Source organism: Anser brachyrhynchus, assembly GCF_964034855.1.
Source record: "Anser brachyrhynchus genome assembly, chromosome: 1".
In the NCBI taxonomy this organism is placed as follows: domain Eukaryota; kingdom Metazoa; phylum Chordata; class Aves; order Anseriformes; family Anatidae; genus Anser; species Anser brachyrhynchus.
Window position 1 is genome coordinate 100,127,488 of NC_137694.1, and position 26,232 is coordinate 100,153,719.

General features: G+C 46.5%; 1 protein-coding gene across 1 annotated transcript; it reads left to right on the forward strand.

The window, feature by feature from the left end:
* Positions 1–12: 12 nt before the first annotated feature.
* Positions 13–25,860, forward strand: ATP1A1 (ATPase Na+/K+ transporting subunit alpha 1). The gene is made up of 23 exons (XM_080572143.1): positions 13–266; positions 6,387–6,497; positions 7,674–7,733; positions 8,752–8,955; positions 9,314–9,427; positions 9,999–10,133; positions 10,334–10,451; positions 11,330–11,598; positions 12,654–12,852; positions 14,297–14,406; positions 15,829–15,963; positions 16,736–16,928; positions 17,420–17,595; positions 18,148–18,284; positions 20,116–20,266; positions 20,702–20,870; positions 21,497–21,651; positions 21,993–22,116; positions 22,905–23,050; positions 23,179–23,309; positions 23,884–23,985; positions 24,928–25,019; positions 25,523–25,860. Exons 1-23 carry the CDS (start codon positions 255–257, stop codon positions 25,549–25,551), a joined length of 3,072 nt encoding a protein of 1,023 aa, XP_080428269.1. The 5' UTR covers positions 13–254; the 3' UTR covers positions 25,552–25,860.
* Positions 25,861–26,232: the final 372 nt, after the last annotated feature.

Sequence of the window (26,232 nt, forward strand, 5' to 3'; positions counted from 1 at the left end):
GCGGGGCGGGGCGGTGCAGCCGGGGCTCTTTATCCGGCGGGAAGCCGGCGGAATTTTGGAGTTGCGGCTGGAGCAGCGGTGCCGGAGGTAGACGAACGACGACGACGAGGGGACAGCGGGGGGAGAGAGCGAGCAGCCGCTGAAGGAGCACGGTGGTGGCGGCCGGGCGCTGCCGTCGCTCCGCACCTGCCGGGCCGCGCTGAGCCCCGCTCCTCGTCGCCTGCCGCGTGGTCTGCACGCCGCCGCCCCGCACCATGGGCAAGGGGGTGAGCGGCGGGGCCGGGGGGCGCCGCTGCTGCTCTGGGGAGGGGGTTTCGGGGGCGGGGGCGGGGTCTGCCGGCCGGGGGTGAGGGCTGCCCGGCAGCCGCTCGCCCCCCGCTTTGTCCGCTCCGCGCCGGGAGGCGGGGGGGCGGCCATGTCGTGTGCGGTGGGGTTGCCGCCGGAGGGCGGCGCCGGGGCCGCCCCGACACATCTCGGTGCTGGGCTGCCGCCCGCTCCGGGGAGGGAGGGAGGGAGGAAGGATCGGGGAACCAGGGAGGGACGGCTGGAGGCGGCTCCCCAGCGGCGCCGCCGCCCCCGGAGGGCTGTGAGGAGCCTGGGCGGCGCTGGAAATGGCCGCGGAGGGAGCGCCTGGCGCCCCTGCGAGGCGCGGAGCCCGGCCTGGTGCGCGGCCCCCCGGGGCCCCGGGGGGGGTCCTCGGACCGGTGCTGGAGGAGGCTGCGGTTATCTCCTGCCCTTCTGGAGCCGAGCCGGGCAGCGCGGCCGCTCTCGTGGCTCCCGGCCTCTGCAGGAGTACTTTAGACTTGTTGAGACAGCAGGCCCCCGCGGGGGTGTGTGGCCGGGGGGTGTGACAGGATAAAGGGCTGCTTATTAGCGCCAATTTGCTTATTAGTAGCCGCGAGGGCAGATAAGGCTTGATAGCATAAGGAAGGTGATCATTCATGACTTTATCATGTCTATCCTGCTAATTGGGCTGATAAAAGCCTCCCAGCATGCTGTGCAGCAGTTTCTACGCGCTCACAAGGCGCTGTGTCAGCCCGGCTTCCTTCCAGCCTTCAGCCCGCAGCAAGAAGTCCTTAATCCAGATTATATCTCTTAACTATAAACGCATTTGAAGGCTCTTGAAAACAGAAGTGGGAACTTGAAGTTGGATGTTACGGTCAGATGCCCGGCTGGGGAGCAGAAACAAAATGTTCCCGGCCGTCTCTGCTTCCACGTGGAAGGCAGAGCTGTGAGGTGCCCGGAGGCGCAGAGGTGGCGGCCCTGTCCCCGCCTGCTGCCTACAGGTGGTGTGTGCTTCCACAGTGCTGCTCAAACACTACCCGACTCCGCATTGTCCTCATCCATGTGGTACAACCAGCGGTGTTGACACAACAGCATGAATAGGAGACATGGAGGAACACGGGTGAAAGGATGGTTGTTTGGAAAAGGGTTTGAGGAGCACACAGGGGGAGTTTGGGAGGGTTGCTCTCTTGCATTGGTGAAGTCCTGTTGTAGTCAGATAGCCCTGCATGATGCTTTTTAGGCTAGTGGGTAACAGGTAATACGTACAATAATCTCATCTATAATATTTTTTTTGGGGGGGGGAGGCATTGGTGCAGTCTTTAAATCCTTAAAGAAACCTTTTAACTCTGTGTGTGACAGCAGCGCCACAGGCTTTGGGGGCTCAGGCCATCTTGGCTTCACTAATGGGAGTTAAGTGCTTTCCAATATAGAAGGCTAGCTCTAATATATATACCCAGCTCATTTTCACTTCAAATTACATGGGTTGTGTGTGCATAGTAAACAATTGGCTTGGAACCGAACCACCAGCATACTACCGGGAAGTCTGAGGCAGCCACACACTATTGCATTATTCCTGAAGTCACAAGATTCTCTCATTTAGCAGGGAGAACATGCAGTAATTAGGACCCTCTGAAAAAATAGGGATGTGAAAGAGCAAGGTTGTGGAAAAAAGGGCAGGGTGTGACTGCACAGCTCAACAGCGTGCGCTTGCCCTGACTTAGGGCACCCAAAAAGGAAACCTCCTTCCCCTGGGAGCCTGGCGTTGAAGAGAAAGTAAGAGTGTGTGTGTGTGAGAACAAGCTCCCTGTGTGTGGCGGCTGTGAAGAGCAGCTGAGTGGGGTGGCTGTTTTACTTTAGATGGCAATGGGAGGGCCGTGAGCTGCCTGGGTATGTGCATTATCAAGGGAGGAGGGCAGGATTTCATCTCTGTCCGCAGACTCCGTCCTCATTACGCTTGCAGGGTGGATGGTCATTACTGCGTGCATGGAGCTGCTTCTGGGGATCGATACTAATGCCTGAACCTGGGTTAAATTTTCTTTTCCTGTCAGGAACTAGGAAGGTGTATTGTGTAATAGACCAACTGAGGGGAAATTATGCAAATCAAAGCAATCATCTGGTAAAATTAAGAAATCTCAATGTTACTCTACCTACATCTTTCACTCCCACTTCTTATTGGTATGCTGAGAGGATATTCCTTTGGCCAAAGAAAAGCCTGGGCCTAGTCAATGCACGCTTCCTCAAAGCAGTGTGATGGGATAAAAAGGTTTCTGACAGGTTGTATGGGCCTGTGGGTTGCCATCCCACAGCCTAGTGGGGTCCTGACACGCTGAAAGCTGCATGGTCATGCTTCACCCAGACCTTCCCAACGGGTTGCTGAAGGTACCAGCTCCTCTGGTCTTCACGTGTGTGTCAGGCACTGGAGACACTGTCTTTGACTGTAGAGATGCACTAATATGCCACACAAAGAACTGTAGGAGATGTCACTCCTACAGTTTATAATGATACAGCACTGAAAAACAGGACATTGAAAAACACTCCGGTGTTTGGAAAGCCAGTTCTGCACCTGGCTCTTCAAGCAGCTCCATGAGAAGAAATGTTTGTCCCAGGATGTGGAGAAGACTTGAGGAATGTGGATAGTCCCCTTTCAACCTTGAGGATGAAAACCCTTGCAAGTTTTAATCCTCTTGCCATGCGGGGAAGGCTTGTCCTCCCATAGTTAGGGAGGCAGCTGTCTGCTTGCTGAATCTCAGTAAGGAGAGCTCAAGATGAGCAGTTGCTGGCTGTCAAGTAAAAACTGCTTTGTCCTGTCCTAGCTGCTGAGAGCCTGCTCAGCTGAGGGCTGGCAGTTGGGCTTTTGATGAAAGATGGGAGGTTGAACACTGCTTTTTGGGAGGCAGTAAGAAGGATCCTGGGAAGGCATTCATGTTCCTTGCTTAGTATTGCATAGGGTCATGGAGCAACATTTCCAGTCCAGTAGGAATGGACACTATCATGACTCATCTGGTTAATATATTTACTGAAGGTTGTCCCATGAGACAGCAAGACAGTAACTTTTCTGTTTTCTCTGCACAGTTGATTGTAATGACATAAGTACTAGAACAGACTGGGACTCCAGAGACTGCTTAATTTGTTTTGGCTTATTCTTGACACTGCTTGTTGGATTAGGCAATGTTAGAATAGGATCCTTCAGAACTTGTCCGCTGATTTGCACCCCTCTCGTTTCCTGGTCAATCATGGCTTGTGTTTAAAACATCAGCCATGAATGGCTCAATTAGTGCAGAGAGGAAAAGCATAAGTTGCCTCAAAGACAATAGGGTTTTCTGGGGGATGTGTAAGACTGCTTACACCGGTGTCTACAAATGTTCTGCCTAAGCCAATGGAGAAAAAACTTATAAGGGAAGGAAAAAGTTGTTTTTTTTTTTCTCTGTGGCACTTTTGATGAGTCAGAAAAGTTCCTCAGCTAAGCAAAGTAACAGATGTGACATTTCTGATGAGACAGACCTTCCTTTGTGTCCAGGCCTTGTGCTCCCATCTTGATAAGATGTGGGTCAGGACTACCATATGCTTTCTCTTATGTCTGGCAGGAAAAGGAGGGGAGAGCAGGGAGATCTTACAACGCTGAGGGGCGGCAGCATGGACACCTTGTCCCAGGGCAAGCCTTTGTTGAGCTGATGAGGTTCCTCTGCCAGCACAGAGGCAGCCGCCCTGAGGGCAGAGAACAGGGGCAATGCTTTGATCTGTGCTTCAAGGTCATGTTTGAATGACAGAGCAGGAAGCTCAAGAGCTGAGACCAATACTACTGGCCCACCTTTTCTATAAGGGTGGGATATGGTGGTAAAGCAACAGAAGGGTTGTGCCTTTTTATTTTTTTTTTTCCCCTTAAACTGAGAAGCTGGTAGGCTAGCAAGTACTTGGTTTCTTACAGAAACAAGTAACAGTCTGCTTTTTGTCCTGCCTGCAGCTGATGCTGGGCTCTTTTGAGTTTTTTCTAAGTGAATCATGCATGAACAAGGGCGGTGAGCCTTTTCATGTTGGCCCCCTTGCAGGTTGTCTCTGCAGCTGCTAGAGCTAGTTTCCTATGTTCTTGGGCTATAGTCACTGCTGCCCCACTAGGCTAAGTCACTGTACTTGTTGTGGAAGTTTCCAAGAGCCAAGGGTTTTTTACATCGCTTCCAAGAGCTTGCCACGCTTTTCTGGTGGGGAGGGGGTGAAGCCAGAGGTGCTGGCATGCCAATCAGGGCACCAGCTTCTCCACCTTCATTAGAAATCACTTATTTAAAGCAGAAATCAAAAAGCATGTGTTTCGGGGGGGACTGTTTTGGACTTCTCTGCCAGAGGTCTAGCAGTGGTTGAAGTCGTTCCCTTCAGAGATTGAAGGAAAGAGAGAAGCTTCATGGTGACTTTGTGAATTGCCCCATGGCAAATTCTTATGATGCTGGAATGTGAGGACTGTGCTGTTTGAAGTTCTGTGGCTTTTGCTTTTTTTTGAAATAGTGCAATGGGAGTTTAGGTACAGGGAAGAGAATGTCAAGAATGCTGACAATCTGCAGTTGTGTGTGTCGTTTCCCTGGCTGGGAGGTGGCAAACAGCTAGACTCTGCTCCACTTCTTTAAAACCGTTTCCACTGCACAGCTCTGCAGCTGTGTGCAGGAACACAGGGGATGCAAAGCCCACCTTTACTGGTCAGGGTAAGGAGGGGTTCCTCTGTACGTGTGAAACATGTGAATATGGCTGCAGTATGATGTGCCCAAAGCTTTCTTAGAGCAATATAAATCGTTGTCTAGATGTGCCCGATGATTTTTGTAGGGAAGCTGTGATTTTTTTTGATTATTTTTTAGTGCAGTTTCACTTTTAGTTTAGTTTTCTACTTCTCTTGCAGTAAGTAATAATAAAAATAAGTTTCCTGTGCGTGCTGCTGAACAGGACAATTCTTGGATCCTCACAACAGTTTCTGTGTCCAGACCACTCGCAGGAATCCGATTTGTGATTTGAGGCACTCGTGCAAAGAGCGAGGCAGCGCCTTTGAAACCTCTTCTTAATCTTGTTACCGGTTTGACCGAGGTGTTGCTAGCGGCTGTTTCATCTCAAAGTACTTCTCGGAGATCTTACTGGGTGAAAATGTCATCGCATAAAACTTGGCAGGATGTCGTAGGCCCTACACGGGAGGGAAGGGGGGAGGAAAGCAGCTATTGGAGGCTTGTGAGAGTTGGGAAGCCTATGGAGTACTTAAAGGAGGAACTGCTCTGTGAGGCCGTGTTGGTGCCTGGCTTCGGTACCTTGCAGGCCGTCCAAGTTTCTTGTAGTTTTTTTGGTCTCAAGTGATGCCTGTATTTGCTGCTTCATGCTTTCTTTGTCCTTAGATGCTCATTTACCCCCTCGTGACAAGATCTGAGTCTGTGTGATTTAATGTAAAATTAACCGTGAGTAAAGGGAATAAAAATCCATCTAAGTAAAGAGGCTTTAAGCAAATCATCTGCTCTCTGAAGTTTAAGCAGGACTGAGCACGGATCAGGGCTGTGAAAGTGAACTACTCTGTATACCATTCTTACTGGACAGACTTCCATAAATTGAAAGCAGATTTCCGTTGTGTAACAGCTCAGCTAGAGTGCCAAACTGAGAATGAAAGTGTTTGGAACTTATCCCCAAAATTTGTGTTAGAGATACCACCTCTTACTTATCTTCAGTTGATAGGCTGCTCCTTGCCAGAGGATGTGGAGGACTGAGCAGGGGGAGGAGGAGTTAATGCCTTGAAGGGAACATAGAACATACGTATGCACTCAGGAATTGGTTTCTTCTGCTCTTCATCACTTTCTGCCTGAGCTGGGGCTCGCACACCAAGACTGACTGCATAGCATGTAGCTTGCTCTCCTCCCAGCCAGACTTGTAAAATGTCTGGCTGTAGGCTGTGATGCTGTTGAGCAGACTTAGCTGCTCACTAACTCTTTTCTTTATTAAAGTGGTGTAACTTTAAAAAAAAAAAAAAAAAAAAAAAAAAAAACATAATTATTGTCCGCCTGGCAGTTTTGCATATATGGCTCATATCTCCTGCTGTAGAAGCTGACTGAAGGTGTTTCTTAACAGTACTGTGTTTTCTCTTGTAGGCTGGAAGAGACAAGTATGAGCCTACTCCTACATCCGAACATGGCGCAAAGAAGAAAAAGGGGGCGAAGGTGGAGAGGGACATGGATGAGCTTAAAAAGGAAGTCTCAATGGTAAGAGTTGTAAGGCGTGGAAAGAGCGGCTTTGAGAACGTTCACAAAGCCTTGTGCCTCACGTGGCTTCTTGTAGAAAAGTGCTGGTGAGCTGACAGCATGGAAGGCATTGATTTCCATTCTTGTCCCCTCTGCCTCCAAACTAGACATCCTGTGAGCATTTCAGCATCAAGATGGCACTGAAAACATCACTTCTTAAAAGCATTTGACACAGAACCCAAGTCTCTGTTTGCCTGGGTTACACGCATCAAAGCCTAGCTGCTTCTCCTCACCCAGGCGAGCATTGTCTGGATAGCAGCAGTACTTCTTTGTGCTGTCATGTGGGTGAGACTGCTGTTTTCATTCCAGCTGAGGAGTGGAATCTGTACAACTCCATTTACTGTTGGCCTCAGCTCAGACTGACCTCAGTATTAGCATTCCTTAATCGTGTTTGAGGATGTGAGGAGTGTCTACCATCCCCACCCGTGAATGCTGGATGATGCTGTACATATGTACGAGCATCATGTGGCTTAGATCTGCCCTCCTTGAAACTGACAAGGCTTTATTTCTGTGCTGTGTATGGAGACCGGGCTCACATTTTTTTTGGCCCTGTTTGTTAGGGAGAGGGACTGCTAAAAGTTGCTCAAAGATCCGGTTTTGTGTTTGGTAGTGATGCTAGCTTAAGGCATCTGTTCCTTCCAGTGCCACTGTTTAAGGGAGATACTGCTGTGTACTTTTTTTTAAGCTGAAAATAACCTGGCTGTGAAACAGAGCCTTTTTGGGGAAGAAACATTACTTAAGCTGGCAGCATTACTTAAACACGTGAAATTACACAGCTAATCTTATGTACACCTTCCTTTCCAATCCCTCCACCTCCTGCAACCAAAAACAAACAAACAAAAAAAAATACCAGAGGCTTCACAGAATTTGCTGTGAGCGTTGACTGCACTGAGATAGTCAGATTGCTTAAAAAGCTGTTATGTTGTGCCCAAATATCCAGAAGAATGCTGAAGAGGAGACTGCTTTGATTGAGTTCCTGAATGCGATAAGGAGATTCTAGCTTATCTTTTCTGTGACAAGAATCTTAATCTTACTGAGGTGTTACAGATGAAACCTGGTGACGGGGCGAATTGTTGAGCTTGTGCTGACCAATCTGCAGGTAGTGTGGTCACCCCTCATCTATTTCTTCTCTTTCAGGATGACCACAAGCTCAGCCTTGATGAACTTCATCGTAAATATGGAACAGACTTAAGTCGGGTAAGTAGGCTTTGTTTTCCCTCCCTCTTTGCTCTGATTGGAAAAGGAGCAGTCTCGGCTCAGAGCACTTCACAAAGGGAGATCTGGGTGGTCTGTTTCTTTTCCTTTTTTTTGTTTAATCTCTGCTCTTCCAGTTAAGTTTCCCAGGCTTTGAGAGAACTGTTGAGCTCACAAATACTCCTCTTCGTCCTCCCACTGTACAGCCAGCATGCAATGCTTTAGTGACTTTGTTTTCTAACAAAGTCACTGTTATCTGCCTCTGAATTGTTCCAAGGTCGAATTGATTCTTGTTTTTTTTTTTTCCTGAGGAGCTTGTAATAAAGGCAAATGTTTGTTATATTGCAGATGTAGTCTAGTGAGCTAGTACATGCCAGAGACTTGGCGATGGTTAGTAGTAGTTAAAAATTCTACCCTTACATAATAACAGGTGTGCAAATGTTCTGGCTAACCTCAAAGGCTAGTGCAGAAGCACTGCAGTGATTCTGCAGTGCACCTTTGCTCTTGTTTGCTTTAAGGTGTTTTTTTTTTCAGGATTGCATACAGCAACAAGCCTGCTCTGTCTCTGTTACAGAAGACTTGCATGCTTCTGTCAAAGACCTTGGCTTCTAAAATCTGAACTTCCTGGAAAGACAGTCTCAAGTGTCATCATCTTTATAGTCCCCAGCTTTCACTTGTTCCATAATTTGATAGGATGGATTGCACTGGGCTGTTCATCAGTGATCAAAGTCTGCTGCTGTAGCACTCTTCCCTTGGCTGCCTTCTGTGTTGTAGCCATATGATGTGCAGGCTCCTCAAGTAGCACCAATATCCTGTAGCTCCTCTTCTAGCATGCAGCTTTCACATCCTGCACTTCTGTTGCAGACCCCTGGCAGCTGTGGAGGTTTCCATTATCTGTTAGCATCTCCTTATTGCTGTGGCAGGCCTCTACCTGCATTCTCAAGCAGAAGATGAACAAATTTAAAACTACTTTCCCCAGCCAGTCTTGCCACAATGCCTCTAAAAGTAACTTCTCTTCTAGGGTTTGACTACCGCACGTGCAGCTGAGATTTTGGCTCGCGATGGCCCAAATACCCTCACGCCCCCACCCACCACTCCCGAATGGGTGAAGTTCTGTCGGCAGCTCTTTGGAGGATTCTCACTCCTGCTGTGGATTGGTGCTATTCTGTGTTTTCTGGCTTACGGCATACAAAGTGTGATGGAGGAGGAGCCCAACAAAGATAACGTAAGTAAAAAAAATGTCTGCTTTACCTCAAAGGCAGGCTGAGCAGCCTGTTTGGCATAAAACATATCAGCTTCCTCTAAGCATTCAGTCCAGAAGCTTTTCCCATAAGTACGGGAAATTCAGTGGGTGAGCTTAACATGTTTTGGAGTGCTTCCACATAATGAAACGGACAGCCGACTTCCTTCATGTTGTGTTAACAACAGTAGCTTGTGGACAGCCTTTGTGTACAAAATGTACGGAGACTGCAATTACCTCCATGTTTTGTAATGGGGCATTTAAATACCAAGCAATTTATCTGGACAAGCTGGAAGCCTTTCAGGCAGATCAAGCTCTCAATCACTTTCTCTGCTCCTTGTAGCTGTACCTAGGTATTGTGTTGGCAGCTGTGGTTATCATTACTGGCTGTTTCTCGTATTACCAAGAAGCAAAAAGTTCCAAGATCATGGAGTCCTTCAAGAACATGGTGCCTCAGGTATGGAATACCTCGTTCCCTTGATCTGCCGCACTTGCTCTGAGTTATTAACTGTTTTAAACATGAGCTTCAATCACAGAATGCCTTGCGGTGAATGCTGTGTGTTTGCTTTTAGCAGGCAAGATGTCTCTCGTGCCAAGCTGTTAGTGTGGGTTTCTTGCTCTTAATGTTGAGGGGAACGCTAGTTCCTCTTTTTGCTCCAAGTAATTATGCTAATGATCCAGGGCAGTTCCTGGTACCCTATGAGTTCCACCAGCTTATTAAAGTCCATAACTTTCTTGATAGCATAGGGAATTCTGTAACTGGTGTGATAAATGAGCGCTAAAACTCAGAGGACATGGACAGTCTGTATCATACCTAACCATCTTACTGTCACCTTGGCAACAAGGAATTTCAGTAGTGAGAAAACACGAACAGCTATCTTTCTTAAATGCATCTGAAATAAACATGTTAGCACAAGCAGGAAGTTCCTTAGATGCATGAGACAACTATTTTAAGATGCTTGGATTTATTTTGAGCACCTTTCTTAAGAGTTGCTTTTGACATAAGTTGTTTCTTTACTGTCTTTCAGCAAGCTCTTGTAGTCAGAAATGGTGAGAAGTTGAGCATAAATGCTGAAGGTGTTGTAGTTGGAGATCTAGTGGAGGTGAAAGGAGGAGACAGAATTCCAGCTGACCTTCGGATCATATCTGCACATGGTTGCAAGGTGAGCAGCGACAGGCTGTCTGAAAGCTTCATAATGGAGGATGATGAATTAGTCTGGTTTCTAAGAATTTCTTCTATGTTGTGAATGGGTTGAGTGGCAGAGTAAAAGAGGAAGGTGGGGGGAGAGCCTGGTGTTTTATCAGCTGTCGCTGCTGAATCATCTGTCTGGCTGCGTATGAAGTAGTGCTCTCGTCCATGCAGGTGGATAACTCCTCACTTACTGGCGAGTCAGAGCCTCAGACCAGGTCTCCAGACTTCTCCAATGAGAACCCACTGGAAACCAGGAACATTGCCTTCTTTTCCACCAACTGTGTGGAAGGTACGTGGCTCTTCCTAGCTTGCTGAAGTATTAACAATGCTAGGGAGTGAACTCCATAGGTAAGCAGTGCAGATGTTGTGTGTGTTTAGTGTACTAGCTGCTAGCCCACTCCTGCCATGCAAGAGCAGGCTGAAAGTTCCCAGTGAAGGCTTTCCATTGCCCATTCCAACTCCAGAACGGTACAATGGGCAAAAGACTCCACAGCACTACTGTTTTTGTATGCTTCTCCCAGAGGAGCAGCTATATGGTGTGTTTTCAAGCATGACTACTCTGTTACAGCAGCGTTAAATCACAAAATACCATTATTTGAACAAAGAGGGCTAGGCTGAGGTATAGGAAACAATACAGCTGCTGTAGAAATTGGGAATTCCAAACATTTCTGGCAAGGCGTCTGTAGTAGCATCAGGTATAGTGGTAGGTCCTCTTCATGTTGCAGCCCAGAGCATCTTTTCCATACCACGGGGTGTCCACTAGTGTGGAAGCTCCGTGTTCTATCCCACCTCCAAAAAACCCCAAAACCTTGGGAAGAGAAAATGTCCTCCCTCCTTTAAAGGAGGGAGGAGGACATAATCCACTTCTTGAAGACTTCTTTCTCCCATTAATTGCTTATGCAATTGGCACTTGAACCAAGTGGATTCTTGATTCCCTGGGGTAGAAGGGAGAGGGCATACAGCGTGGCCAGTCACACAAATCTTTTGTAGCCCTTGTCTCCATTTATTTCTGGAGACTAAAAAAGCTGTGGTGGGAGGCCTTGGCCTGTTGGATTGCCTACCTGCATTATCTTGGATGAAGCTTGCTAAACTGTAGGACAGGCTGAACAAGCTCAGTTTAGGCTATTGGGAAGGGGGATTGTCTTCTAAAGCCTGCCTTTCTTCTAGGCACTGCCCGTGGCATTGTTATCAGGACTGGGGACCGCACTGTGATGGGCCGTATTGCCAGTCTGGCATCTGGACTGGAAGGGGGAAAGACTCCCATTGCCATGGAGATTGAGCACTTCATCCACCTCATCACTGGAGTGGCTGTGTTCCTGGGTGTCAGCTTCTTCATCCTCTCACTTATCCTTGAATACACTTGGCTGGAGGCTGTAATCTTCCTTATAGGAATCATTGTTGCCAATGTTCCTGAGGGACTGCTCGCAACAGTCACGGTGAGTCAAGTTGGAAGAAGAGGTTGACTTAATGCACAAACTGTATGGTTCTTCAGGAAATGGAGTGCTTCATGCTCAGCATGTATTTGTAGAGGTGAACCTAAAGTTCTGTAGGTTCTGTGTGTGGTGAGTGTATAGGGTTAGGTTTTACAAATTTAGTGTATTCTGATCAGTTGCCTGAATCAGTCTCTGGTTCTGCAGCTGTTTATCCGATGAAGGTGGGTCTCTTGAGTTAGACCTGCACAGAGGCTTGGCATTGTAGAATGAAGTGAGTAAGGCTAGGAGTCCTGAATTTGGCTTCTCTCCCTTTTTCTGTGGTGGGGAGGGGTCCTTCTACTCAGAACTACTGAGTGTTGATTTGTTTTTTTTTATACCCACATGCACACCAGCCCCCCAGTCCTGAAGGGCTACCAGAGCATCTAGCAAGTCTTGCTGTTATCCCCGGTTTTGATCTGGGAGCTGGCAGAGGTTCTTGTAAGCTTGGTTTCCCATATAGATAGAGAAGAATCCAGGTGTTCTTAGGTGTGTAGAGGGTGGTGGTGGACAGGTATAGAGGCTTCTATGCAGCTTTAGGCTGCAAAGCAGCAGCCGAAGCAGCAACTGAACATTTGGGAGTTTGAACCCCACAGAACTTCTGGCAAGAAAATAACTGGGTCAGCTTGCTCCCTATACCAGTAAGTTGTTGCCCTATCTCCAGGGCTATTTTGGGCTTTCTTCTACATGGTCTGCCTCTACCTATTTTGAGAGTTCCTCTGATTAGGAAACTGTAATGTTAAATGTTAATTAACACTAAAATGTTAGTCTAGGGCATGTTATCTCCTTCCTAATGCACTGAGAAGCAGGAGGCTGAAACCTTAAGCCATTTTCTGGAGAAAACTGTCACTTAAACGTAATATAAGAGCTGGGCCTAAGCACTGCAGTTCATGCTCACCCTGCTGGTGTGCAATAGGAATCACTGCAGGGTGCATGATTTTGTCACTCCATGCCCACAGTGAGTGGGGTGACACTGTATTAGTGCACAAGCATATCTAACCTGTTGTTTTCCTTATCTCCAGGTATGTCTGACACTAACAGCCAAGCGTATGGCCCGCAAGAACTGCTTGGTGAAGAACCTGGAAGCTGTGGAAACTCTGGGATCCACATCCACCATCTGCTCTGACAAAACGGGCACTCTGACACAGAATCGCATGACAGTTGCACACATGTGGTTTGACAATCAGATTCATGAGGCTGATACTACAGAGAACCAGAGTGGTAAGGCCACCTCTTTGTGCTGCAGGCATCTCTTTTTTAAAAAGGGTTTTGTGTAAGAGCCTGCGTTTCTAGCTTTTCAGTGCAAGTGAAGTTCATGGTGCAGGGACTCCTATCATGATCTGCTAAAAAGCTTGTGGTGAATTATAGAAAGCTTTGCACTATGCCACAGTTGTTTAATCCATAAACGGATTACCTAAATCCATAAACAGGAAAAAATCCCTTGTCTGCCTTTGCATCAAACCAGTCCATTGGAATTTTAACCTCTTGAACGTTCAGGTCCTTATTTCCACAAAAAGGACAGACATTTGCTATTCAGTACTTCGCAGTACCTGATTACCTTTGCCAAAATGTATCCCAAATTGCCTCATCCTAAGTTGTGTGTGAAGCTTTAAAAGTGGACAGAAGAGATGTTGACGCTGATAATGAATTCCTTGAGACTAGACGTGGACTGAAATGTCCCATGTTGAAGTAGACAGCTACTCTTGGACAGGGGTTTTCCCAGAACATCCTGGTTGTGGTAGCAATGAATGAAGTGTCTGTAAGAGTTGAGCAGGAAGTTTCTTCCAGATACTGATAAGGATCTGAAATCCCGGCATGCTGTGCAATTGAGAGGTACTTATCTCTCTAGAACTACGTTTAGTAAGTACAACCAAATTCAGGAGTTTTCTAGCTGTCATCTACCTTGTGAAAGGTTGTGCTTGCAACATGTTACCGGCATAACCTTTCTCCAGTGGTGCTGCTGTTCTCTGCCCTGCTCCCCCAACCACTACAAAACATTGTTCTTGTCCGAACCACTTAAAGCTGCTTTATTGTTCTTAGTCTTTAACGCTAGCATAAAGTAACAAGCTATAAATAAAGTGTTATTTGGAAGCACTTAGTTCTGGCTTGGCAACAGTTGGCTTGGCTGCCATAGAAATAAACACAGAAGATTCCTCTTTGTGGAAAGTACATCAGCTTATCAGTTAACTGTTCACTTCATCTCCCTTGAAGCCATCTTAAGAGGCAGCATGAGAGAAGCATTCTCTGTCTATGTACTTAAGCATTGTTTCTTTGGGGGTGTTTCATCCAAATTCCAGGTTGTCTCACTTTATCTATCACCCCAGAAGTGACACCCAGTATCCCTTCCTCACTCCTCTCTGAAGGGATGTTGCTTGTCCAGTTTTCCTTGACTGTGCTAGCGTGGTCTCTGCTGCTGAATGCATCGGTTAGTTGGCAGTAGAGGTGTTTTCTTGTGCTATCACTTTTTCACCATAAGGTCTTAAAATAATCAGCTGCTTATCAAGTACCTGGGGAAGGGGGTGGGGAAATGAAGGAGCTGTGGTGTGCTAACAGGCTCTAGGCGAGTCTCCTACTCATGAGGTACAGGCTTCTCACTGTTAAGCCTGTGGAGTATTTTTTTTGTGGGTTTTTTTGATTGTTTTTGACATTCTTCCTCTGCTTTCAGGTGCTTCCTTTGACAAGAGTTCAGCTACTTGGACTGCTTTGTCCAGAGTTGCAGGTCTCTGCAACCGTGCTGTGTTCCAGGCCAATCAGGAAAATGTACCAATTCTTAAGGTGAGTTCCCAAAAGAAACAGTTGCATTGCTCCTTCCCCACCAGTCTCCCATAATGACACTAAATTTCATCAGGAACTCTGAAACAGAAACATCTGTAACTCTTGATCTCAACTGCAGTCTAGTGCCATTATAGGAAATTTGCTATGGGCAGAGGAAATGGGACAGGGAAGATGCTTTCCACAGTGGGCTCTTTGCCATCCACTGTTACCTTTGGTTTGTTTGGGGGGTCAGATACATTGGAAAGGATTAGGAAGGGCCAGAAACTTTTCCTAGGCAGTTTCCCCTGTCTGGCTGTTCCAAGAATTGCTGTTTCTGTCATGTATATACTTAAAAGCCACAAACACCCATTTCTGGGAGCCAGGATAAGTGGACACTAGAGTTGCGGGAGCAGCAGCCGTGGGACTGTTTGTCTTTGGCCATTCTGTTCTCACTGGCAAGTCTTAGCTTTTTAAGTTTTTGCTGGTTCAGCGTGGGTGCAAATGCCGACATAACATCAACATGGATTCCTGATTCTGAACTGTGACCAAGCCAGGGCCGAATTAACCGTACAATGCTCATAATCCGTCAAATATTAGTCATATTATGTCATAAACTTCTTCCCAAGCATATTCTCGTAATGTGGTGATGGAAGTGATAGAACAACTTATTCTTCCATAGCAGTTCTGACTGTAACTTCTGGTATTTTTTTTTTTTTTTTTTTACATGTAAGATAGAGCTGGACTTCCTCCAGTCTAAGGAAGACTGAGCAAAGAATAGTTTTAGAGAAGTTTTTAGGTACCAACGTAGTAGTGTAAAAATAGAAGAAAATATTCATGGACAAAGGAGACAGAAGGGCAAGAAATAGTTTAAATTACAGCAAAGGAAATTCAGGCAGAACATAGAGCGCACACAGATCTCCAAGGCTGAGGGCTCACCTGCAGTCTCTACCAGTGCTAACTTTACTTTGGGGAGTGGGGAAGGGAATAGATTAAACCTTCTCATCCAGAGGCTTGTTAAGGTGATCTTGTCTTGGGGTGGGAGAGGGCATACAAGTATCTATCTCTGTGCGTGTCGTTAGTTTTCATCTTGCATTTGCTGTTCTTCATGACAAACAGCTTATGGTAGGTGACTGAGAAATCCCTCATATCAGTTCTTAAAATTCACCATTTACTCTCTTTCTGACTTCACCTGGTTAGCTGACTCTCTCTACTATTTAAAAGGGCTTGGCTTTGGTATCAGAAGACTGCTATTCTCTCAGACAAAAGGCCTAGCATTCTGAAATGCAGCTCTTTGTCAGGACTGGATGATGGAAATATTCTTTACTGCTCTCATGTTATGTAGAACCTGGGACTGGGCTGAGTTGAAAGCACTTTTTTTGACATGTCTGATCTTGTGGTGAGTTCATTGGAATGTGCCCTTTGATAGTTGTCTCTTTTCCTCAGAGAGCAGTGGCAGGGGATGCCTCTGAATCAGCACTTCTGAAATGCATTGAATTGTGCTGTGGTTCTGTCAAGGAGATGAGAGAGAGATATCCCAAAGTGGTGGAAATACCTTTTAACTCTACCAATAAGTACCAGGTAAGCATGTTTCTCGTTTCTCTCTTGAGGGGGAGACACTGTGTGAAGTACTTACGTAAATTTGCATGAAGACTACTTCAAAATTTGTATTGACACCAGAATCTCGTCTAGCCGTTACTGCTTGTAGACTGCTCAAGTCTATATAAAGCTAGTGAGAAATACTTAGTTACACTGTGTAAGAGCTGCTGGAGCTACCTTGACAAAAAGGCATCAGTTGCTGAAAGAAGATGAGACTGTTTCCCACCTGTGCAGCAGTAGTGCACAGAGAATAGAAGAACTCAGAGCTGGGGGTATAAATGAGCTGCAGGGAAATGATCTTAGAGGTGAAGCTTGGATACAAAAGACCTGTGCCACATTCTGTAGTTTTATGGTAACGTTAAAGAATATGTAGTAAAACATATTAGGAGGAAATTCTTCACTGTAAGGGTGGTGAGGAACTGGCACAGGCTGCCCAGAGAAGCTGTGGATGTCCCATCCCTGGAGGTGTTCGAGGCCAGGCTGGATGGGGCCTTGGCCAACCTGATCTAGTGTGTGGCATCCCTGCTTATGGCAGGGGGGTTGGAGTTAGATGACCTTTAAGGTCGCTTCTAACCCCAGCCATTCTGTGAAAACCTTACTTTGAGGAACCTTCTTAAAGTCTAGACGAATGGAAAAATAGAGCAGAATGTCACCAATAATCCTAAGCTACCCTAGTCACAAAAAACTTAAGTGATGGTGATGTGCTGGGAAGGTCATGAGTAAATGTCTAAAACATTAACTTCTTCCGTCCTAGCTGTCTATCCACAAGAACGCAAATCCTTCAGAATCCCGTTACTTGCTGGTGATGAAGGGCGCTCCAGAGAGGATCTTGGATCGGTGCAGCTCCATTCTTCTTCATGGCAAAGAGCAACCACTGGATGAGGAAATGAAAGATGCTTTTCAGAATGCCTACCTTGAGCTGGGAGGCCTTGGGGAGAGAGTACTGGGTAAGGAAAAACAACCTTAGTAATAAGGAAAGACTTGTCCCTCATGCTCTGGTGCAGATTCCCCATAGATTAGATGGAGTGTTGGTTATACTGCAGGAATGAAGTGTGCTGAGTCAAGGTCACTTCATTGATGCATACAGGAGCAGTCCTGCCTTTAGCTCTTAACCTACAGGGCAGCCTGCAGGGTCTTGTCCTGCCCAGCAGCTGGGTTGCCTGGATCAAAGTGAAGCAAAGTATTTGAGCCCTTCAGTCTCCATGGGGCCACATCATATTAGATTTGCTCTGCTACACGTGAACCAAGCTGTGTTTGGGCTCCTAGCAACAGCTATTAGTTATCAGAATATGAGTGAATCTCCTGTTTCAGTAGCTCTGGCTGAACCTATGACGTTGCCCTGCTCTTGCAGAGCTGTTTGCAGAAGCAATAAATGTTCACGCTCTCTGCCTCTTTGATGTGTAGGAACAGAATAAACGCGGGTTTTGATGTGTTGCAGGATTCTGTCACTTGGCTCTGCCTGATGACCAGTTCCCCGAAGGCTTCCAGTTTGACACGGATGAAGTGAACTTTCCTGTGGACAAACTGTGCTTTGTAGGATTGATGTCTATGATCGACCCTCCTCGTGCTGCTGTGCCTGATGCTGTTGGCAAATGCAGAAGCGCTGGGATTAAGGTAGCTACTTCCTGGGCTGAAACTGCCTAGCTTTAAACCTCTGGATATGAAGGGGAAGGGCTTCCCATGTTGTGTGTGAGGCTGTAATGTGGGTGAAAGGAAGTATTGGTCAAGATCTAACCAGTGCTGCTTTAGGCTTCATTTCCTAGTTCAGCTGAAGTGGTTATATGTGACTGAAAAATTAGTTGGACTCCAGACTTGTAGGACACTGGCAGACACTGCAGTGGTGTTTGTCCCGAAACATGTGATTTGGCTCAGGTGTCGTTCTGTATGTCCCACAGTACTGACTGCAGTCAGAGAACAAAAAGCACAAATTGGAGAATGAACTGGAGATGTGGCGGCTCTGGGGTTACCAATTTTGTCTTCCCTCCACCTCAATCCCTTGCAAATGCATAACAGGTTATAGTACCTGTACCTCAGGCTTGCTCTGTACCAGGACTTGATAATGGAACAAAAGCCACGTGGCCCTTCAGTCTCAAGGGATCCTGTTTGATGGGCAGTGCTGCTCTGCAGCACGGGCAAGGCTTTCACGGCAGTCTATTTGCATTCCAGGTTATCATGGTTACCGGAGACCATCCGATCACAGCCAAAGCCATTGCCAAGGGTGTCGGCATCATCTCTGAGGGCAATGAAACTGTAGAAGATATTGCTGCTCGACTCAACATTCCTGTCAGCCAAGTAAACCCTAGGTACTGACTGGTGGGGAACACTAAAGCTCTTCAAAGAATTAAGTATTTGCCTCTCTCCTTGCCTTGGATAATGTCGGCATTTCTCCCCAGACATGCTAAGCTTGGCTTAAGCTTAGCTGAGCCTGTTGTGGCTCTTCCACAATGTATCGTGAGTTATGTGAAGAACACATAAAGCTGCCTTGAATGTACGTGTAGTTAAAAGTAAGCCCTATCTAGAAAACTTCAGCAGTTCCTTCCTTCCTCTGCCCTGTAACTGCGTATCTTGATGGTCTGCCCCCCAGCTGGGGGAAACAACCAACCAGCGGGCTGGGTGGAGTCTCTTTTTGTGGGGGGTGTAACATTTTTTCCCCTGGAGCTGAGTATTTCCTCTCCGCTGAGTTCACAAGCACTACATGCTGACCGAACATACTGGGCAGGAAAGAGTAGCTAGGTAGTGGCATGGGGGAGAGAGGCTTAGGGACTGTTTTGAGCAGTGCTTCTGCAGAGCCCGAAACCACATATTCCTGTGATTTCAGATCTTTAAATTGGGAGTAAAACTAGATTTAACCTCTAACATATATTTTAGTCAAACTGCTTTAGTAAGTTAACTTACAGGTTCATAGGAAAACTCTGCTAAAAGAAAAAAGACTAGTTTGTTGGCCAACTTTGGATTGTGGCTACAAAAAGTCAAGTGGTTTTAACTGTTCTATACTGCTGAGAGAAGAGTTGAAACACCACATGTAAACTTGATCACTCAGTGTCCAGTTCTGTTCCTCTTGCTTGCAGGCTCAATTCTGGGTCTGATTGCAGGTAGGCAAAGAGCAGGACTTGGGCTGGGTAGAGGAATTGCTGGTCAGTAACTAAACAGGATAAATGTGAAGATGAAATTCTCTCCCTTTATGGGGTTAAAGTTCGTCTTCACAGCCTAGTGCAGAACTGAGGCTTCCTAAGAAAATGTGCTTTGGCATAAGTGGGCTGTTTGCAGAATGGCTGGGCTGTCTGCATTGCTTAGCTTGACCCAGCCTGTGTTTGGCCTGGAGGGTAGCCATGTAGTTTATGAACTGTGAATAGAGACGCCCTGTGGGATGAATTGTTAGGGGAAGACAAGTATTGTGGCTGAATTCTTCTCCCTTTTATTGAGGGTAACTTCACAGCCTAGCAATGCAGGCTGGGGATCACTGGGCTGTGTGACTGCGCATATCAACAGCTGGCTGTAAGGGTGGGGAAGGAACTTCCCTGTCTAAGCTCCGTGAAGTCACTAGCTGCATGGATAATCCCCTAGACCTATAAGGGATGGTATGCTGGGTTAGAGGTGGTATTTTGCCGTAGCATGCAGGGTACCAAACCAGTCTAAATATAACATGTGCTTTTGTGGCTGAAGAGAGTAAAATAGGCTGAACTGGCATAGCACGAGCTCTCTGAAAAGCAAAGTGTAGATCAACAGTCTGCTGGAAAAAGGATTGCTTGCAGAAGACGAGAGCATCTTTTGTGATGTTAGAAGGTAACTGCCTGAGCCAGGGGTTCCTCTCTTGCAGGGAGACCAAAAGCCGTGGAAACAATTTGTGTATGCCTTGATGCCTTTTGAAAAAGCAGTAGAAAGAACTAGGCTGCTCGTGGGGCTTTCTGTCTGTTGCTTGGCACTGCCTCGTGTTGCTCATCTGACTTTAAACTTGGAGCATTAGACTAAATGCATAAACTTCTGTGCAGAGGCTGCACAGATTGGTGCTTAGTCACCCACAGCAAGGGTTGATCTTTACCCAGAGTACTGAATAGCTGTAGCTTTATGGGACAAATACAACTGATAACATAAATCTAACTTATGAAGTAAAATGTTCTTGTCTCTTGATTGCAGGGATGCTAAGGCTTGTGTTGTTCATGGCTCAGATTTGAAGGACATGACTAGTGAGCAACTGGATGACATCCTAATGCATCATACAGAAATTGTCTTTGCCAGGACATCTCCTCAGCAGAAGCTTATAATTGTGGAAGGCTGTCAGCGACAGGTAAAAAGACAGGAGACCAAGGGATTTTTATCAGAGCAATCCCTAGATATGCAAATAATCAAGCAGTGTTGCTTTCTCAAGTAGCAGGGCTAAGTTTTCTCAGTGCTCTCAGGTAATGGGACAGGACTAAACTTCAGTCTATCAGCATCCGTTGGGCTACTGATGTCAGGCTAATTCCTAGTACCTATGTATGCAGATCTTACAGGTGGATTATACTTAATTCTTAAATGCTCTGGAGGTACTTGGGGAGGGTTCAACATGGCTGTAATTCTTCCACCATCTTCGGAGGGAGCAGCATGACTTTCTGATAAGCCAAGCCTGATCAGAACCTAGGAAGTGGTAAGGGGAAGATAGGAGAAACCTGCTCTGTCCGAAACACCATATAGATATTTTATAGATATTTTCATTCTTTCCCTTATGTCTCTTCATAACTAGGGTGCCATTGTAGCAGTCACAGGTGATGGTGTGAACGATTCCCCAGCCCTGAAGAAGGCAGACATCGGTGTTGCTATGGGTATTTCTGGCTCAGATGTTTCCAAGCAGGCAGCTGACATGATTCTGCTGGATGATAACTTTGCCTCTATTGTCACTGGCGTTGAAGAAGGTGAGTTTATAACTGCATCTAAAAGCATGTGGGCACACGTCAGCAATGTTACCGATTGCCCTATGATATAAAAGTTCCTGGAGGGATCTCCGTTCTTGAAATTTGTTGCCACGGCAAGTGTTTTCAAGGAGGGAGAGGGACTTCCCTTCTTCCTTGAATCTTGTGCCTTTCCCTGGGACCAGCGCTACCCTTTGGGACAGCTAACAGTGGAAAGCAGTTGGGTAACAAAAGCTTTGTCCTTTTGCCTATTGCTTTGGCCCTATGGTCATCTCTACCTACTGAATACAACGTGTTTTGCTTTCTGGAGAATACCTCTCAAAGAAAAGCAGAAGGGGGTACCTCCAGGGGCTCTTGTTTGACCTTCAGCAAGCAGGGCTTAGTATCATACTGCTGTATGCAGTTAACCTTGCAGGCAAGGATTGTGATGACCAGAAAACGCTACTTTTATACAGGTGATGCAATGCTTGATGTACGCAGTCCTTGTTGCCTTGTATAGCACCCTTACGTGCAAGAGAACTCTTCAATTTATTGCACTAGCACTTTGCCATTCCTTGTTACCAGTGAAGATGCCTGTGAGCTACTTCTGCTGATAAGCAAGGGTTGTGCTCTTCTCTTCCCTGCCCCAGGGCGTCTGATCTTTGATAACCTGAAGAAGTCCATCGCTTACACCTTGACCAGTAACATTCCTGAAATCACACCTTTCCTGATCTTCATCGTAGCGAACATCCCCCTTCCACTGGGAACAGTCACCATCCTCTGCATTGACTTGGGCACTGACATGGTGAATGTCTTTTTTTGTCTCAAAGAATTGTGGATGTTTAGGTACCCTTAAAAAAAAAAAAGATAGGTGGAACGAAATACAGTTTTTCTTGAGTGCTTTGATTTAAATAAGTGACCACTTGATACTCCTGTAGAACCTACTCCCTATTTCTTGGCTCTCCCAAGTCTGAGCATCCTTTAGCTCCGTGTAAGGACATACTGGGGAGGGTGGAGGTCGTTACCAAATACTACATCTAGGGTTTTGAGGCAGTGCTGTTTCTCAGGCTGAAAGTATGAGGCAGGGGAGGCTATGCACAGTGAAAAACAGAAGTGGTTCTAACGGCAATCCTACCACCTTCAAAGGTCCCTGCTATCTCCCTGGCATACGAACAAGCGGAGAGTGACATTATGAAGAGGCAGCCCAGAAATCCCAAAACAGACAAGCTGGTGAATGAAAGGCTGATCAGCATGGCCTACGGGCAGATCGGTAAGCTGGTCTGGTTGCTCTGGCACTGACTTGGACTCGGTGGTAGTGGGGGGGTTATACGCCATCCTGAGTCAGTGACTGTTCTGTTTATTTTGGTAGGGTTGAAATTTGGGCTGTGTAAACCAGAACCTTTAGGCTTTTGAGAACTTTCCGTGATCCTGCCCCTACGGCACATAGCGGTGGCTTGTGCAGCTTGATCCATTGAATCGCTTTCACAGTAATTTTGCTTAATTGCATAGCACTGTAAAGGAGCTGGCTGACAACCAGCTCTCCTCTGGTTCAGACTTGTTCAGCAAGAACATAGATCCCATTGTTAGTTTAATTAGAAGTAAAGGATTCTCTCCAGCATATCCCTAAACACACAGCATTAGGAGCCTTGATTAAAGGCAGCTACAGAGACGTGCCTGGTTCACAGGATGGGAGCTTGTGCTTAATTGCAGCAGACCTTGGGAATCTTCTTGACTGTATTTGGCAAAGACTGGGGGGTGGGTGAGGCTTAATGAGAATACAAAGGGAGTTTTATCTGCTGTCCTTGAGTACCATGCATTTCACAGCACAGAGCAAAATAGAAATAACTGTGTACAAAGTTGGGAGCAGAAACTGCTCAGCAAAAGGTCTGCAGTTGAGTTTGATGTTAGCATGAACTACTCCTACAGCTGCCGTTTCGGGAAACTGAGCCCCACAGGGAGCAATTTTTTGAGGTGCCTGAGGCCTCCAGTAAACTGCTTTCTGTTAATTGCACTGCGCGGTCGCTTAATCGGTTTCATTCCCTTTTCTTATCCATTCAGGTATGATCCAGGCCCTTGGAGGTTTCTTCACCTATTTTGTAATCATGGCAGAGAATGGGTTCTGGCCCTCTGGATTGCTAGGAATCAGAGTCCAGTGGGATGACCGATGGATTAACGATGTTGAAGACAGCTACGGACAGCAGTGGGTATGTTTTGAGGCACAGCTTAGAGGCTGTCAGACAGAACAGTAATGCATCTGCTGGACTTGTTGCTCACACCAGAGAGCAAAAGCAATGTATCCGAACAAACGTTCTCTACTTTGTCTGTTTCCTAGACCTATGAACAGAGGAAAATAGTGGAGTTCACTTGCCATACAGCCTTCTTTGTCAGCATTGTGGTTGTGCAGTGGGCAGACTTGATCATTTGTAAGACCCGAAGGAATTCTGTTTTCCAGCAGGGGATGAAGTAAGTAGGGCCATCTGTGGAGGATTTGGGCTGGGACCCCAGCACATGGCATTCCACTTCATCATCTTAGCAGTGTTTGGGCATCTTGGCATAGGTCATAAACAGTCTGCCTTGATGGTGGATAAAGGCACTAGGTGTCTTTCTCGTTCTACCTGCTGCAGTCTGTTGGGGTGAGACGGAGTGGAGTGCTGACTTGTGCTGATACTGTCTGTAGAACAGTACACAGTGTCACCTCGAATGACAGTGGCAGGGAGGTATTCCAGCACAACAGCTTTGTGCGGTGACAGAGCAGCTGAGGTCTTGAGCTGGTGACCTGAACCCCAGCTGCCTTCTGAACTTGTGATGAAGGCAAATGCTGGTTGGTGCAGTTGTGAAATACTCACTCTAGAGACATAACAGGACCGTTCTGACAGCTGTGCCAGCAGCTTGGACTGCCTGATAGTCCCCATCTGATGGACTTCTGGGCTAGCCCAGAACGTCTGTCTTCAGTCACTACCATGTGGAAACAAGGGTGGGTTCTAGGATATCGTCCACAAGAGCATTTTGTGCCTGTTTTCTCTTTTGTTTCTTTTAGGAACAAGATTTTAATATTTGGTCTCTTTGAGGAGACTGCTCTGGCTGCTTTCCTTTCCTACTGTCCTGGGATGGATGTTGCTCTAAGGATGTATCCCCTCAAGTAAGTTGTATCATGTGTTTTGTGCAGCAGGCTACACCACAGAACGAGAGTGCTTGAGTGGGGAGATAGAGAAGAGCAGCTACTCTTGTACTTATATGGGGGTATTTTTATGGGTAGGGGACTGTACCTCCAAAGAAAACAAGCTGAATTGCTATAAAATATAGACCAGCTATCTCCTCTTTACTGAAGATGACATCTTGTGCCTTTTCCTACCTTCCAAAGAATTAGCACAAAATCTTTCAAGAGGCTGCTACATAGGTGCAGTTAGATCAGTTGGTGCATACTAATATTCCTAATGGTTGAGAGAATGCCAGCATCTTAAGCATTGCCCAACAGCATTGCAACATTTCATGACAGGATTTAGTCTCAAACAAGCTTAAGTGTCACTTAACTTCCGTGAAATCTTCATGACAAAAAAATAAACACAAGAACAAAACAACAACAAAAAAACCACTCCCGATATGTTTTGCATTCTGCTCAGAAATGTTGTTTGGAGTTAAGTGCTGAAGTGCTAGAATTTCCTAACAAAAAGCTGGCATCTGCCCAGTGCCTGCAGCAACTGGATGTTAGCACATGTAAGTCATAAGGGAAAGCAATGCAGTTTGAATGAGCTAGACCGTGGGTACAAAGGTTATAGCCACTTAGAGGAAATGTTGCTGGATTAATAGGTGGGGAGGTGCTGGTACAGAGATGAACAAAGGCGCTATGACACGCCTTGTGTTGGAATTAATATCCAAAAGTGGATTAACGTATTGCAGTAAAAAAGTGGTAATTCTTGGCTTGGAGTATTCTCATTGAACCACAGCCTCGTGGGAGTGGGTGCACTGGCAAGCTGGGACTAGCCAGCCTTCCAGATCTGTACTCTATGCTATCAAATTAGAGCTCTTCTAGGCAGAGAGCATCTCCTCTGCCTGTGTTCTCATTGTCTTCTCTCCCAAACAGGCCCACGTGGTGGTTCTGCGCCTTCCCATATTCCCTCCTTATATTCCTCTATGACGAAATCAGAAAGCTCATTATCAGACGCAACCCTGGTGGTAAGAATGCGTTGCTAATCTGTGTTTCCTTCCCTACCTCCTCGTGCTGCTGAGGTGTGCTTGGGGACCCCCAGTGCTGAGCACCATGTGGGGGTGTGTTTTGCTGCATTTTCCCTTCTTTGACAACTTGAGCCACTTAAGCTGCAGTGAGCTGCAAGGCAGTTCTTCCCTCCACCTTGGAGACTTGGTGGCATGTCCCTCCCATCAACAGTGCAGTTGGTTCAAATTAAGGACTCTGTCCCTCTCCCTGTCTTCTCCCCAAGTATATGGAAGTATTAATAATTCTCTTCCACTTAATTCTGTGCATTAATGCTTGGGACATTTTAAAAAGCCAAAAGAAGGCCTGAAAGCTGAAGCACCCCAATTACCTGGCAAGAGTTTGTTATGTGACTAGGTCGCTTTCAAGCATATGTATGGCTTTGCAAGTTTTCAGAGCCTGAGAGAAGCTCTCTGGATTAGTCTTAAAGCTGTAAAGTTCACTTCTCCTTCCTTTTGTCTTCTAGGTTGGGTGGAAAAAGAGACCTACTACTAAAAAGCGCCTGTAGAACATTCCACGCACAGCCCATGCCACCTCTCCACCATCTCCCCTGTGTGCATGTACTTCATCTTTGCAAGCGCAGAACTGTGCCTGGGCAGGAATGAGCTGAAACTGAAGGAAGCGTGAAGAAACATGGACTGGAGGAGAAAGCAAGGGGGAAGAATGGGGGGAAGTGTCAGACCATCAGTCCATGGGGATGAGAGATCGAGTAGCTTTATGTGCCTTTGTTTTTTGTAAAAGGAAACAGAAGATTTTATATGTGGATTTTTACAAATAAAGATGGATTCTAAGAGGATGCCCCCACATGGTCTTAGGCAGCTGTTTTTCTCAAGGCAAAAACCCGTTCAGGATGTGGCACTGACAGCATAGGTTTCCAGCCCTTGGCTTCCCCTTCTTGTAGCTGGATCCAACAGCACCTGCAGTTTAAGAGCCATGGTGCCTTCCACTGTGTAGTTCAGTGCTGAACAGGACAACCTGCTAGCAAACACTTGCGTTGCAATACCCTAAGCCTAGGAAGCCTCATGGCCTCTAACTATGTATCTTGGCTGCTTTTTGGAAAAGTCTTGTGCCCTCCAAATGTAACATCAGGTGCAGAGAAGAAGGGGTGGCTAGAGGTCTGCTCTGGCCTGCTTCCATGGGCTGGGCTCAGAATGAGAACAGGCTTCCACTGACTGG